At 48.1% G+C, this 16,102-nt stretch overlaps 1 protein-coding gene across 4 annotated transcripts in view; it reads left to right on the top strand.

The window, feature by feature from the left end:
- Positions 1-16,102, top strand: part of SANBR (SANT and BTB domain regulator of CSR) — a 1,021,507-nt gene that overhangs the window by 404,855 nt on the left and 600,550 nt on the right. For all 4 annotated transcript variants that reach the window (XM_069608017.1, XM_069608018.1, XM_069608020.1 and 1 more), the window contains one exon: positions 4,920-5,080. In XM_069608017.1, coding sequence (XP_069464118.1) covers positions 4,920-5,080 — 161 coding nt within the window. The remainder of the gene's footprint in view (positions 1-4,919; positions 5,081-16,102) is intronic.

The following is a 16,102-nucleotide window of genomic DNA, read 5'->3' as shown; positions in this document are numbered from 1 at the left end:
AGTTTAGCATGGTAGGCAGCTGAGGAGGCAATGGCATTCACTTGTCTGGTCATGGACAGACTTCAGTCCAGGTAGACACCTAAGGTTTTTACTGACTCAGATACTGGTATTTTCATGGAGTCGATGATGAAGTGGCTAAACTGGTCATAGAGTTTTTTGAGAGTGTCGGGGGAGCCTACAAGCAGGAGTTCGGTTTTATCTGAGTTGAGACAGAGGCTGTTAGCAGCCATCCAGGTTTGGATGGTGTTGTAGATGATGTTGAGGGTCTTGGAGTCAGTGTCATAGTCGCCAGTCAGAGTTAGGAGGATCTGCGTGTCGTCCGTGTAATTAGTATATGAGATCCCCATGGCGTCAAGGATGAGGAAGAGGGGGCAAGTGAATATATTGTAGAGGGTGGGAGAGAGGCATGAGCGTTGTGGTACCCCACATAGCATAAAGGTGGGTGAAGCAGTAGCTAGGTCAGAGAAGACCTGCATGGTTCTTCCTTGTAGGAATGAGGTGATCCAAGCACTAGCATGAGCTGAGAAGTTCGCAGTGGAGGTCAGGTGGTGGCATAGGACGTTGTGATCAACAAGGTCGAACGCGGCAGAGAGATCGAGGAGAAGGAACAGGACGGGTTTGCCTAAGTCTCTTGCATCATCCATCTGGTTTTTGAGGTCGAGAAGGGCGGTCTCAGTCCCATGTTTGGGACGGAAACCGGATTGTCTTAGACCTTGGAGTTTATTCTCTTCGAGGAAGTGTTGAACTTGCAGATAAGCTGCTTTGTCCAGCATTTCAAGAAGGAAGGGGACGGTGGTGATGGGCCTATAGTTTTTGGGTGAGGTGGGGTCAAGTGTGGGTTTCTTTCTGAGAGGCCTGACCCATGTTTCCTTGAGTAATGATGGTACTTTCCCTGTGGTGAAGGAGGCGTTGACAAAGGCTGTGAGAAATGGGGCGAGGGAGTCGGCACAATCCTTGATAATGGTGGCGGGGTAGGGGTCTCCTTTGCAGTTGGAGGGTTTGATGCCTTTCATTAAGTTAATGATGTCTTTCTCCAGGATGGTTTTGAAGGAGAAGGTGTGGGAGGCATCTGAAGTGTGAGGGGGGCGACGGTGGGGGGGGGGTAGGGAGAGTGAGTCGGGAGTTCATAATTTTGGCTTGAAGCAAACATTGGCTAGTAGAAACATTAAAAGCTAAGATTGATCCATACTTCGCCGACAACAACACATAGACCTCCCTCTCCCTCCAGAACATTGTTTGGGACGCTTTCAAATCGGTACTACGAGGCAACCTAATTGTCATAAAAGCACAAAGAGACAAACAACGCAACAAATGGGAGGAAGAACTGGAAGGGAAGCTAAAAGAATTGCAAAACTATATAGCAAACAACCCCAGCAGGAAAACGAAGATGGCCCTGAAACATATACAAGGCCAGCTGCCTCTGATGCAAAGCATAAAGCGGAAATGTGCCTTTTACGTTTAAAACATAAATACTACATTAGCGCCAACAAAGCGGACAAACTACTGGCAAGACAGTTATGCAAAAAAGGAAGGAAGACAACTCAAAGACAAAAATGGTCAAACTAAGACATCAAATGAGGAAATGGGGGAAATCATGCAGGATTACTACCAGACCCTGTACAAATCAGATGAACCAAGAGAAGACAAACAGAAGGAATACCTTGGGAGAATAACTCGGATCTCAAAGACAGACAAGATGATTCTAGAAAGGAACATACAACTGGAGGAAGTCCGCAATGAAATCAAACAACTCCCCAGTAATAGAGTGCCGGGCCCAGACGGATACCCAGGCGCCTTCTACAAGAAATATCGGGAGGTGCTGGCCCCAAAATTAACAAACTTGTTTAACAGCTTCAAGAGCAAAGGGAACACAACATGCTCCATGAACGAGGCAACACTGGTGATCTTTCCCAAACCAGGAAAGGACCCATCACTCCAGGGTTCATATCGACCAATAGCCTTAATGAACTTGGACGCAAAGCTATATACGAAAATCTTGGCGCAGAGACTCACACGGCTGCTTCCCACACTAATATGCCCTGACCAATCCGGATTTATACCCACAAGACAAACAGCAGACAACATTTGCAGGGTGAGCCCCCTAATCGAAAAAGCAGAACGAACACAAGTACCAGCTATCGGCGTGTCCCTAGATGCAGAGAAAGCATTTGATTGAGTAGAGTGGACACAAATCTTTCACACCATGGAAGCATGGATTTTGAAGAGAAATAACTACAAATTATCAAGGCCAACTTCAACGCACCCTCGACACGGATACCCCTGAATGGAACCCTAACAAGACCAGTGCCTCTAACTAAAGGCACCAAACAAGGGTGCCCACTCTCACCCTTATTGTATGCCATCTTTCTGGAACCTCTCCTTATACGGATTCGGGAAACTCAACTGGTGAAGGGGATAATGAAGCGAGGGGACAAACACAAAACAATGGCCTTTCCAGACGACATGCTGATCGCATTGACGACCCCAGAGCTCTCACTCCCTGAGCTGATAAACGAATTAGACCAATTTGGCTCAGTTTCCGGCCTAAAGATAAACAAACAAAAATCAGAAATACTAAACCTAACGGAGGACCCCTCAATAGTAGAAAACCTGGCCAGAACAACCCAATTGAATAATGCCCCGAATGGGATCATATACCTAGAGATCATACTAACTCCCTCAATCGACTAAATGTATAACGCCAACAGTCCAAACCTCTTCAGCAAACTAAAAGCAGACCTAACGAAGTGGAACCCCCTTAGCATTTCGTGGCGGGGGAGACTGACTGTTATAAAAATGTCAATCCTACTGAAACTATTTTATTACTTTCAAACACTTCCAGTGAAGATCCCGAGATCATTCTTTAGACCACTGAGCCAAATAGCTGAGTACCTTTTATATGGAAGCACAAACCTGCAAGAATTGAGATGTTGACCCTAACAGCTCAGAAATACCAAGGCTGACTAGCTCTCCCCCACTTTCATAGGTACAATGAGGCAGCACAGTTGAGAGTGATAAAAGAATGGGTAGCTCAATCACCTCAACACATATGGACCAGACAAGACAGAGCTGTGGCGGGCTCACACCTCTCTAATCTACTATGGTTAAACAAACGCTACAGACATCCCAATACTAAGATAAGCGAGGTAGTTGGTGCGGGGCTTGAAGCATGAGACACAGTGGTCAGAAGAGGAGCCCTGACGACATACCCATCACCTTTCGGATAAAGACCCAAACATTGGATTATCTCCACCCACAACAAAGAAACCGCCACAAGACTGCTAACATTGTTTGAAAACTTCATGACAACAGACATAGGCGCCACAAAGATAGTCTCCAATCTCTACAAACTCTTGAACGATCAAGGGGAAGAAATACAATGTAACTATACGAAACGATGGGAAAGGACGCTGGCTGAACCCATCACAAGGCAACAATGGGATCACGTATGGCGCATAATCCCCAAGCTAACGCGCTCAATGCAAGTGAGAGAAATGTGGCAGAAAATAATTATGCAATGGCATTATGCCTCGGAAAGACTCAATGTATCCGTCCACCAATGACAAATACTGGCGAGGATGCCCCACAAATGACGACTGGAAACATATTTTGTGGAGCTGCCCGTGCCTTCAGAAATTCCGGGTGGAGGTGAAATCCCAAGCAAAGAAAATGATACAAAGACGAACCAAATGCTAGACAAAGTTTGGTTGACGGGACTGTGGGAACAAGGCCAGAAGACCCACAAGAAACCACAGCAGAGGGAAGTAATGATCCTGGTAATGGTGGCGTGGCTAACAATTGCCCAACATTGGAAACAAAAATCCCAGCCCACAACCTATGACTGACTGCAAAAGGTGTGGAAACTTATCTCACTTGAATGGATGACCTACAAACTCCAAGGACCACCTGAAGCTTTTCGGAAAGACTGAGGGCACGTCATTACCTACCTGCAAATCGACTATAGGCTCCAGTGGTGCCCATACAATATCAGAATTTTGGACATCCTGTAACTGTCATCATACCCGAACTAAAGCACCATCACACATCACCAAGGGGAAAGGGGGAAGGGAGGAGAAAGGTGGGTGGGTGAAAATCGAAGACACTGTTGATGTTTATACTTAACTGCAAAACCAATAAAACATGTTTAAAAAAAAAAGAAAGTATTGCATAAGTGAGCAAAATGACATGAAAAGGGGCACATTATTTCATAATAAAGAATGTCACTCTTATATTGTCGGATGATTGGCGCTTGGTAGGTAACTAAAGACGGTTTCCTTTTCCGTTATTGAGAAGATTGGGTGCTTTGTTATATCATTTTCATTGCTCTATATAAGATGTGCTGTTTACATTCCGGAATGTTTAACTGGTTTCTAATATTCTACTTGAATGAAAAAGAGTCTTTAGAAAGAAAACCTATTTTGTTATATATTTTAATCGAGCACTGTGAGCAAAAATAATGAAATGACTTCTACATACTGTACATTAGCAACCCAAATTGACAAAACCCCATGGGATCAATTTTGATAATGTGCTAAAAAAATATTGTAATTCCACTAAAGCACGAAGTTAGTCTACTATGTGTATTAATTGCAAACCCTCATTTAACAAAGCTGGGCTTACCCAGTCAGTCAAGGGTCTTTCTGTTGGCATAAATTGCTGGATATAAAGGAGGTGGTGCAGGTATGATGCCTACAACGGATATCTACCCCATATCTCATTTTCTACTTTTAGTAACTGCTTAGATTACAATATTGCCTTTTTTGTGAGATGCCCATTTTAAATGCACATACTTGGATCAAACCTGTAAACAGACACATTGAGCTTGAAAAAATCCTTCCCTAACCGTCAGTTTAATCAATTTGGAGACTCAAAAATAAAAATCCCTGCACAGTTGATATATTTTGTTTCTCTTACCACAGGTAGAAGAATGCATCCAATTTTGCCATAGAAACATGAGTACAATAGTAGCCACCCCTTGCAACATGAACTGTATCAATGCAAATTTACTAACACGAATAGCTGACCTTTTCTCACACAACGAAGCAGATGAAGTGAAGGACCGAAAAGATAAATTTAAGAGGTAAGCAGTTGTCTTGTTGGCATTGTTGAAATGCCCAGTTATTTACAGATTCTGTCCTCGTATTATCCAGTTGTGGATCTTTAAAAACGAGCAGTTTTCATAAAACCCAAAACTACACTTTGGGAGCAGTTATCTTCTGATGCTGTCTCCAAGTTGCAAAAGAATTCCTAGTCAAACCATGCAATATAGTATTAAGCAAAGTCATTTAAACTTCAATTGTCACTTTTGTGTGCATACCATTTTTTGAGTTTATTTCATCCCAGTTTCTGCTTTGGTGTTAATTGAACTTACATCAGGTGAATTAACTATCTAACCCACTTTTCCAAGCTTTGAAAAACATGGATATTTCAAAACTAACTGGTTTCCTTATTCCGACTGAGCACAGCGCATATTAATTACAACATATGTCTTCCTCTTTACTGTGCAGATACCATACCTTATTTGTATTTATTTGAAAAACAAGGATGCCAATTTTGATCGGAAGTGACTTACAATAACACATTTAGAGCCGGCAGAGATATTCCATGGAAGTGTGCCTTTACAATAGCTGATATGTTGTGTAAGGTATTATGTGTACCAAAAATGCAACAATAATAAACAAAACAAATAGCTAAAAAATGAGTACAAGTGGTGAGCGAATTTGAGGATGTGAACAAAGTGGGTCACAGACAAGGGACAAGAAAAAACAAAAACATGATAAAAATAAGAAACGGGTGAATTAAATGGATAACATTAACGTAGGCGGACAAGTGCTTCAAACGAAAGTGGAGCATTGTAAAAATATACCGTATTCATTCATCATGCGGCACTGGAGGGAGTGGTGTGGTCAGATAGATAGGGAGTATGGGGCTTAGTGCAGGGTGAGCTCCCTCTGTAGTAAGTTATTTTTTTAAAAAACTTTTATTTTTGATGGCAGAGGTTCACAAGGCACGTACATAAGGCAACAGGTGTATATAACAGTTATAACACAGAGCAGCACATTGATCAAAGTACAACAATCACAGCATTTGCAACAGAGCATCACATGAGAAGAGAGGGTATAGGGCTTCACGAAGTAGGATTAGATCCTGATGGGCAGGGGACAATCCAGTCTCGGGTGTACCCTCGCTTTGTCTGTTAAGATAAGTGTTGAATTCACCCCAGATGTTCTTGGGGTGAGAGTGGGCGGGAAGTGTAGTCAGGTATTCCTCCTCACAATTTCGTGACCAAGTGAGCAGGCGCAGCCATTTTTGAAAGGCCGGGGGCGAGGAGCTTTTCCAACACTGGAGTATACACTTTTTGGCAATCATACAGCTTATGTTTAGAAATTTAGCCAGGCGTCTAGTTTCATCCGTTTTCCAAGCCCCAAACAGAACTGCTAAGGGATCAGGGTCAACCACGGTTTCAATTATTGCAGTGAGTGTTTTCAAAATGCTTTCCCAAAAATCAGATAGCCCATTGCGGGTCCAGAACATATGTAGGTTATCATCTTCTTCTGCACCACAACGAGGGCATAGGTGCACCATGGTGCGGGTAAACCTCGAGGTCCTGTGTGGGGTGTAATAGTGCCTGTTTAGAAGTTTGTACTGCATGGTTGCGGTGGCGGAAATTGAGGGAGACTTTTTGGGTGTGTAGGTACATTTCCCCCCAGGTCTCGTCGGATATTTCTAGGCCCAGTTCATTTGCCCATTCATCGTGTGCCCTAAGAGATGGGGTCGTGGAAGTGTCCTGTAGGATCTTATATAGTGAGGAGACGACGCCGCGGGCGCCGCCAGAGTTAGCAATATATGCGATCGCCGGGTTATCTGGGGGCTCACCTGGAAATGAGGGCCATTTAGTGCGGAACGCGGCCCAGAGTCTGTAATATTGGAGGGTCTCTAAGGCGGATCTGGTGTGCCCTTAGTTCCATGTTTGGGGATCAATGAACCTGCATTTGGGGTATAAGTCGGATAACGCCTGGTATCCCAGTGCCCCCCAATGTCGGGCCAGAGCAGTGTCATGTGTGGGTTCCAGGCCGGCGAAGGCCCATACAGGGAGCCATTTATAGTATGGGAAGGGCTTGGTTGTTGGATATAGCACGCGTGTCCAGGCATGAATGGTCCCGCTGATTGGGTCAATAGGAGAGTCAGGTGCATAATGACGATGCAGTATAAGAGACATGGTGTTGGTACCAGCGGCTGCAAGTCGCTCCAATTTGACGTGCAGTCCAGGGTACCAGTGAGTGGCGTGTTGGGCCTGGGCCGCAGTCCAGTAGAGTGTCAGATCCGGAGCTGTGAATCCCCCTTGTTTATATGGAAGCACCATGTCCGTCCACTTCTTGCGCACTGCACCGGAATGCCATAGGAACTGTGCGCAAAGTGTGTGTAGTTCAGCAAAGTATTCCCTCCCCGGCCATATAGTTATGTTGCTGAAAGTGTAAAGGAGCTTGGGGAGCAGAATCCTTTTAATGAGGGAAAGCTGACCAGATATGGATAACGGGAGAGAACGCGACCGTGATATCTTAGCCTCAACTGTTTGTGCCACCACCGAGTAATTATCGGCAAGTAGGGAGGATTTAGTTAGGGATATCTGCATTCCCAGATATCTGACACCATCCGGGGACCAGCGTAGGGGGTACTCGGTGGTGATTTAGTAAGCGGGAAGATTTCAGACTTTGAATAGTTGATTGTGAATCCGGGGGAGGTGCCGATGCGAGTGATATCTCTTAATATGGGATCAAGGTGGGTTGTTGGTTCTCTGATGTATAATAGAACGTAGTCCGCATATAGAGATATGATTTCGTGGTCATCTTTCAATCTTAGACCCTTGCGGGCATGGTGTGCACGGACGTAGTCCGCCATCGGCTCTATTGCTAGTCAAAAAGAATCGGGGAGAAGGGACATCCCTGTCGGGTACCCCTGGAGAGTGTGAAAAGGTCGGATGTCAATGAATTCGCTCTTACTCGCGCCACACGGGAGGTGTATAGTAGTTTGATGAACCCAATCATGTTTGGGCCGATGCCCATTGTCTCCAGCACCAGCCACATGTATCTCCAAGAGACCATATCAAAGGCCTTCTGGGCGTCCAGGGTAACCGCTACGGCCTGGACGTCCTGGTCTATACGGTACATAACATTAAACAGTCTCCTGATATTGTGGGAAGTGGACCTACCAGGGACTAAGCCTGCCTGGTCTTCATGGACTAGGTGTGGCATAATGGGCAGAAAGCGGCTCGCTATGATCTTTGCGAAGATTTTGGTGTCGAGGTTCATGAGGGAGAGAGGCCTATAGGACCTGCATTCGTCATCAGGTTTACCAGTCTTGAGCAGAACCGTAATAACAGCTTCACGCATGGAGGGGAGGAGGATAGAGACACGGAGTGCTTCGTCCCAGACCTCAAACAGTGTGGGGGCTAGTATGGCAACGTGCTCTTGGTAAAATTCGGTGGCGAGTCCATCCGGGCCCGGCGCCTTACCTTTGGGCAAGTCTGAGATGGCCGTCATCACCTCGTCTAATGTAATTGGGGAGTCCAGCTGGTCCCGGGTAGGAGGGGACATCTCAGTAGTGGGGATCTGGTCAAACAACTCGCATATGTGTTGTTCAGTGTGTTCGGCAGGTTGGGAGTAGAGGGACTTGTAGAACTCGGTAAATATATCTAAAATTTGCTGGTCCGCCCACTGTGTATTGCCAAATTGATCTTTGATGGAAGTGATCTGGGTCCGGCAAGTTTCCCCTCTCACCAGTATCGCTAGTGTTTTCCCCGGTCTGTCCCCCTCGCCATATTTCCTGGCGGCCTGTGGGCGGCTAAAGTACTGGACTTCGTTGGCAGGCAGTGCGTTATATGCCTGGAGTTCGTAAGTGATTTGGGCGAGTATAGCGGGCTCAGCACCTGTGGGGCATTGCAGCTCTAATTGCTTCAGTTTGGCTTTGGAGCGACCAAGGGTGGCTCTGATTTCTTTGAGTACCCCAGCCTCCCGTGAGATAGACATTCCCCTGATGTACACTTTGAAGGCATCCCACCTAACTGCAACTGATGTGCCCTGGAGAGAGTTGTGCTCAAAGAAGGATTCGATATCTGCCAGAATTTCGGCCTTGAACACTATATCTTTGAGGGCCTCAGATTTGAAGCGCTGAATGTCGGGGTGGGTGTACCTAGCCTCGCAGATAGTGTAATTGGTACATGGTCGGAGAATGTGCGAGGTAGGATCCAGGACCCCTCCACCCTGCCCATGGTTTCACTTGACACAAGGAACAGGTCTATCCTGGATGAACTGTCATGCACAGATGAATAATAAGTGTATTCCCGACGCTGGGGGTGTAGTGTCCTCCAGACATCACAAATGTTAAGTGTCCGCATGTGGCCGTATAGCCTGCATGCAGCACTGGACAGGGCTTGAGTGGCAGTGCCAGTTGTGTCCAGAATAAGGTTTAGGTCTCCCCCCCATATAGTCTGGATTCCTACATAGCCTAGCAGTATGGTGGTTACAGCGTCAAAGAACTCTGGGGAGTCCACGTTGGGGCAGTAGGTATTGACAAGTAGGTATTCTTTATTAACTAGTGTGCTGTGCAGTATAACGTAGCGTCCTTCAGGGTCTATATAGTTTTTATGTTGTATAAATTTAATTGACTTATGGATCATTGTGAAGACACCCCTGGATTGGGAGGAGTAGGAGGTGAAGACTCTAGCCGGGCTCCATGCCGGGGCCATGGTACTTGGAATATGGCCATTGGAGTGTGTTTCCTGTAGAAATAGTACCTTACAGCTATGCCTATTAGCAAAGGCCATTATCTTACGGGCCTTGGTTTGATTGCTTAACCCCCGGATGGTCCAGGACATTATGATGGTGGACATTTCAGTGACAGATATCTAGTCCCATAGTACACGTGTCGGTGAACATCCCAGGTCCTGCAATGGTGTGAGCTCCCAGAGTTTGGGCCTCATTACAAGGTATGCCGGTAGCCATGCCGCTATTGGCGGCATGGCTGCCGGCAAAACCGCATCCGTGTCCATGTCCTCAGAATGAGGACTTACCGGACCATTCCGAGTTCGGATGGCCCGGTAATTCCTCACTGGAGGACACAGACACAGTTCATCCCCATTCCCATTTCAGCCCCCATAGGAATGGGAGAGGGAGTAAACAACGGGCCATTACGAGATGGCCGTTTGTTTGCTCCCTCTTCCCCTCGCGGGACCTGGTATGCACACCTGGATTTCCCAGGCGTGCTTAACGTGTCCCGCGAGGGGACCTCGTAATGTGGCGGAACTGGTTGAACGGCGCTGCAGCCTTTTACGGCGCTGTTTAACCTGTTCCGCCAGGGTTGTAATGAGGCCCTTAGAGTCGAAAGTGTGCTCATGGCTTTTCAATGCGCATGCAGTGAAACCTCGCATGCCTTTTTTTGTAACGCCCCATTCCCACCCACCACCCTCACCACTAACCCAAGATCAGCAGTGTGAACATCACCCACCCTCAACTGTACACAGCTGGGCCGTCCCCAACTTGGCCCAGTCTGCTCAAAAGCCCAACTCGGGCTGACCCACAACAGAAGTGAATACAAGAACAGTGCAATCGCAGTGGGGTGCGCCATTGCCGTGCACAAGCACGCTTGGAGCCAATTGGCTCTGTTACAAAACGAGCAGTGTTGGCGGTCATGTAGTACATGCCCCTGCTTTTCTAAGTGAGAAACAGGGGTCTGCATATGAACCATAGTGGTCCCGTTGTCCAGCAGGCAGATTTAGCAGTTATGTAGTGCCTGTCCCTGTAGCCGTAGATGAGACAGAGGCCTGCCGACAGAACATTATAGACTTACATCTTAGACAACCACAGATGATGAGAGTGGACTGGTATTGCATTAGCTCCCTGGTGCATATATATATAGGATGCCAGGTGAGATGTGTATAGTAGAGCTATGTACCAGCGTGAATACAAAAACGTGGTTGATCATGGATGCGAACAGTGATTGGTGAGAATCAATCAGCAAATAAACTTAACATTTAGATGTTACAGGCCAAGTGTAGAGTTCAATCATTGCCCATGAGGTCGACAGTAGGAGGCTGCAGGGGTATGTGCGCTTCTATGAATTTCACAGCTTCGGACGGCACCGTGAAAAAATACAATTTGTTGTTGAACGTGAACTTCAAGCGTGCAGGGATTAGTATGGCATAGGGGATGTTGCTCTCTCTGAGGAGTTTCTTCACTCCGAGAAATTGGCGACGTTCCAGCTGCACTCCGGTTGAGAAGTCAGGGAAAATTCTGATCACCTGCAAGTCCAGTCTTAGCTCTCCCCTCTCCCGTGCAAGATGGAGAATGTGATCACGATCTTAGAAACTCAAAATCTTCACAATGATGGGCCTCGGGAAGTCTCCAGGTTTGGGCCGCAGGGATAGCGCTCTATGGGCCCTTTCGATGGTGAAGAAGGGAGACATGTCGGGATTGCCCAGTAAATCTTTTAAGAGGTTCTCCACCGCCAGTTCGAGTCGACCCTTCAGAGCATTCTCCGGGACTCCAATAATGCGTATATTATTTCTGCGTGATCTGGATTCGAGATCATCGCATTTGGTCCTGACCGCCTTCATGTCTGTGACCAAAGTGGATACTGTACCCTGGAGTGTAGCAATATTATCTTCGTTGGTTCCAATCCTGTTTTCAGCCTCCGTGATTCTCGTTCCTAGCTGGTCTAGTTTGGTTCTGAGTGACGCCACGTTGGCATTAATGTCATCAAGCTTTTCGTGGAAGGCTGCAAAGTTTCTAGCCATTGATTCCATCATCACCGTCAGGTCTGTGGCAGGTGCCTCGGCAGGAGGCATATCGTCAACTTGATTGCCTGATGTGTGGTCCGAGTCAGACCTCAGGTTGACTGTTGGCAGAAACCTGTGCAGTTCCCTTTGGGACCACTGCAAAAGATTTAAGACTACAGGTGTTTGGCAGTAAACCCACTTGGTAGCAGTCTGTACCACACAGATTCACTTGGTAGCTGTGGCTGAGCAGTCAGACTTCCCTCAAAAAGAGTTAGGCAGTATGCAGAGTATTCACAATAGGTCAAAAGAACACAGTAGAACAAGCAAACGCTGACCAGAGCTTGGTGTAAAAGAGATATAATTATTTATTTAAAACCACATCTAGTAAAACACACAGGCACTAATATTAAGCAGTTCAAAAACACGGTCACTAAAAGGTATACACTCCCTTAAAAGAATATTAGACAAGTCTAAAGTAAAAGCCCCACTTATTTTCAGACAGCTGTGAGCGCTTAACGCAGATGGCACTCCAATAATTTGTTTTAAAAGGGAGAGAAAAGCAGAGTATAATTTTAAACAGATCCCAACACTTTCACAAGAACACAACAAGAGAGGAAGGCAACGTAAAACCATGAAGTTAGAGTTCAGAAGGCCGGATCCACTATAAGAGGATCAGAACGGAATGTGTCCAAGGTCACACGGTTTGAAAAATGCATAACAGTCTCGAAAAGGTTCAGAAAGAGTTGGACCAAAAGAAAGGGACCAGTTAGAGGGTCAAGGCGGCCAGCCCAGTCCAGAAGGTTAAGGGGTTATTATTACCTTGTAGCAATCTTTAGAAAGGGAGGCCTGGCGGACACGGTACCTTAAAGTGGTGAGAATACTCCAGCGGGGGCAGTTGTTCCTGGCAGTGGGTGCAAGTCGGTGCTTCGTCTGGAGGAAGAGAGGATCTCGTTGGGGAGGAAGACAGGAGTCCGTTGCACTGCCAGGGAAGAAACAAGCCGCAGAGTTATCAGTTAAAAGGAGCGGTCCTTTGGTTCACGGTCCAGTGGTAAGTGGCTATCTGGTTGCCGGGGTGCTTGGCACAGGCAATTCGACCACAAGACATCCTGGGATGCGAGAAAAAGAAGATAAACTGGTTGTGCCCACCAGTCAGGGGAAGAAGACTCTCCAGTCGGGAGATCTTCTCTGTCGTCGGGAAGTGGTGAGTCCGTTCCGCAGGGCTCCACCGGTGGTATCGTCGTAGCAGGTCGGCTCAGCTTCTCCCTCGTCGGATTCTCAGGTCCTGTGGCGACTTCTGAAGTTCCAGTCCCCAAAGCCCTGCTTTTATGCAGCACACCCCCATTCACTCAGCCTAGCTGTCAATCAAACATGCTAAGTGGTGAGCCGGTCGGCTCACCACTTGGGCCAATCACACAAGAGTGCGACTTGAGTTACCAAGGTAACTCAGTCCAGGGTGCCTAAACCCCCTCCCACACCCCCTGTGGTACCCAGACAGAGTGGCACCACTTTTGGAGGCTTCTGTGGAGAAGCCCGTCAAAAGTGGAACAAAGGGCTCAACTTGGGTTGGAGTCACAGAAGAGAACACAAACGCCATTTTAGAATCGAGTCCTGGCAAAAAATACCAACCGGCGAATTAATATTAAATAAATAAACCGGCAGTATGTTCGAGGCTATGAGAATTAAATAATCAAAGTTGGTAGCCTCGAACAATGGGAAAATCCCATAGGGATATATTCGCGGTCAAATATAAAAAGTAGTATCCACTGCCACCAGCCAAAACTCGATCAGGGGGGACGGAGACGTGCCCCCTCGACTAACAGACCCCCGGGGCAATCAAATTGCCCCGACCAGTACGTCCACAATGATGGTTTGTACTGGTTTCTGTTCATAATTTGGGACTAGTAAAGCCAGTGGTGACTTTACATGCCCTGGGAGAGAGTAGTCAGTCCCAGGGTATGGACTCTATGGTGGGGTGTCACTATGACTCCCCTGTGTCACTGCACGGATGGTTCTGTGTAACACACATAGTAAAAACACGAGACCCTATGGAGTAAAGGACCTTATAGCCCATAAAACACATTAACAGTCAAAGGAACACCATGAATCATGTCCAAGAGTAGGAAAAAGAGTCTCACTCTTGGCAGGAGAGAAAAATACAAACTCCAGAAATCCAGCAAATCTGCTGGGGGACTCACTAGATTAGGAAATTCAGCCTAAACAGAGAATTCTCCCTAACAGTGACCTTAGCGATTTTATCCATGGCCCCGGTTTTATTGCCAGTCTTGGATCTGTTGGGCATCGTAGAGAGTGATATTTGAGTGCTCAGTGCTCAAGGCAGGGTCTCGTACAAGCGTTTTACCCCAGGGGGCCGCGTGGTGAAGGGGTAAGGGTGGGGACCCCCCTCGAGCACCTCAGTTGAGGAGACACAGGTCAGTGAAGCAGGTCACTAATCCACAGTGGCGTAGATAGTTTTTAGGCGGGGGCGGCAGGGCCACCGGCATAAGGAGGGTGCGGGTGTGGTGCCGGGGTAGTGCCGCCCTGGTGAGTGTGACCAGTTTATGGGCAGGTCTCAGAATCTATGCAACAAGCAGAGTAGGCAACAAGAGCACGAGTGCAGATAGGTTTGTGCAGGGGACCACAGCGTTTAATCACTGTTTGGTGTGGTAAGGGCAATGTCCGATAGCGTCCCAGAGTCACGCCGGTGTTGAGATGCCGAGTTGGAGGGCGAGTACAGTGACAAGAGGAGGGTGTCGTGGTTGGGCTCCCCTTGTTCAAGGCGGCGCCCCTGTCAGTTGACCAGCCGTGGGGCCAGCTCCGTTGAGCTAGAGCTTATTTGCCTGGAGCAAGGGACCAGTGGTGGCAGTGCCAGAGAGGCAAGCAGAGGCCCGCCGGGACGTGGCTGAACAATGGTGCATATGGATATGGACACAACGATCGGAGCAGAGTTAGTGGGCCTTGGGAGTGCCTCTTGGCTGCAGAGCACGGGGATCAGCCCCAGCTGGGGGACGGCCGGTGTCCGTTAGGGGGAAGGGGGCAGTGGAGACTAGTGTGCAATGGCCCCAGCAGCTCCTCACCTGCGTCGCGGTCGGCAGCCCAGGCCGCGGTCAGCTGGGTCCTCGGGAATTCCTCGAGGGGGCCCATGGGTGCCGACCGCGGGAGATGGATGGCACACGCAGCCCCTCCGATGAAGCCGCCCCGCCCGGAGGGCCAGAGGACGTGCTGCACAAGTAACAGCAGGGCGGTACGGGCATGGGATAGTTGGGGGCTCCCACGGCTCCAGGCGTTTCAGGATGCAGTTCTGGGCGTAGCACCGCCGGGCGGTCCCGGCAGCAGTGTGGGGACCCAGGCCAGTGCAAGTCGAGGCAGCGCGCAGCTCAGGCTACAGTTGCTGGCTCAGTGCGGAGGCGGCCCGGCCCACGGCGACTTCAAGCCGGAGCCCGGGCTGCGTGCAGCACACGCGACGCAGGTCTCCAGGCGGCCAGGTCTGGCAGGTCCGGCAGGCACAGCAGGGGAATCGGGCTGACGGGTAGTCCAGGCCCCAGCAGCGGGGCGGCGCAGGCAGAGGCAGGTGTCTCACTGGGCCGCGGCGCAACAGCCTCGAGGGAGCGGTGTGAGCCGGGCGGGCCGTTCGTCGGTCCCAGAGGTCCGATTCATGCCCAGATTTCGTTGGCATGTAGCCCCAATCATTGGCAAGGCAGGGAGTCAGGAATGCAGTCACAAAGGAGAGGCTGACCGCAGATGTTCTCGGATGTACAGCGGCAGTGGTCAGAGCTCGAGAGCTAGGCAGCCATCTTGACAGCTGCTCAACAGCGACCCCCCCCCTGTAGCAAGTTAGTGAAGTTTTAGCCGAGTTTTTAAGAACTTCACAGTCGGGCTGGTTTTGATTTTGATGGACAGCAGGTTCCAGTGAAGCGGTGGTGAGTAGTAGAAAAGAGCGGAAGTGAGAGGAGGGTCAGGAGGGCATGGGACACAGAGGATAAGTGCAGACGAGGTGCGGTGGGAGCGAGATGGTGTGTAGACAGATTCTGCCATACAGGTTCGGAGGAGCAAGACTATCACAGCTTTGTAGACAAGGAGAAAGAATTTGAAAAGGGAGCAGTTGTGCATGGAGAGCCAAACAGCATGGTGTTGATAGATTGAAGTAGGTATTGTTTACATGTGCTTTATAAATCGTAAATAAATTAAATGAACTGAGAAATTGTCGCTGCACATGAATCCATTAGTCCCTGCATAATATAGATCTATGATTACAATTGTCAACTTGTTCGATTTTTTTAGATCCAAATTAGTAGTATAAATAAATTTAAAAAAAAACCAAAAACGATTAAA

The sequence above is a fragment of the Ambystoma mexicanum genome, chromosome 4q (genome assembly GCF_040938575.1).
Source record: "Ambystoma mexicanum isolate Mex_15411 chromosome 4q, UKY_AmexF1_1, whole genome shotgun sequence".
Lineage (NCBI taxonomy): Eukaryota > Metazoa > Chordata > Amphibia > Caudata > Ambystomatidae > Ambystoma > Ambystoma mexicanum.
The sequence above is the reverse complement of the archived record's forward strand: the minus strand, read 5'-3'. Positions and strand labels throughout refer to the sequence as shown.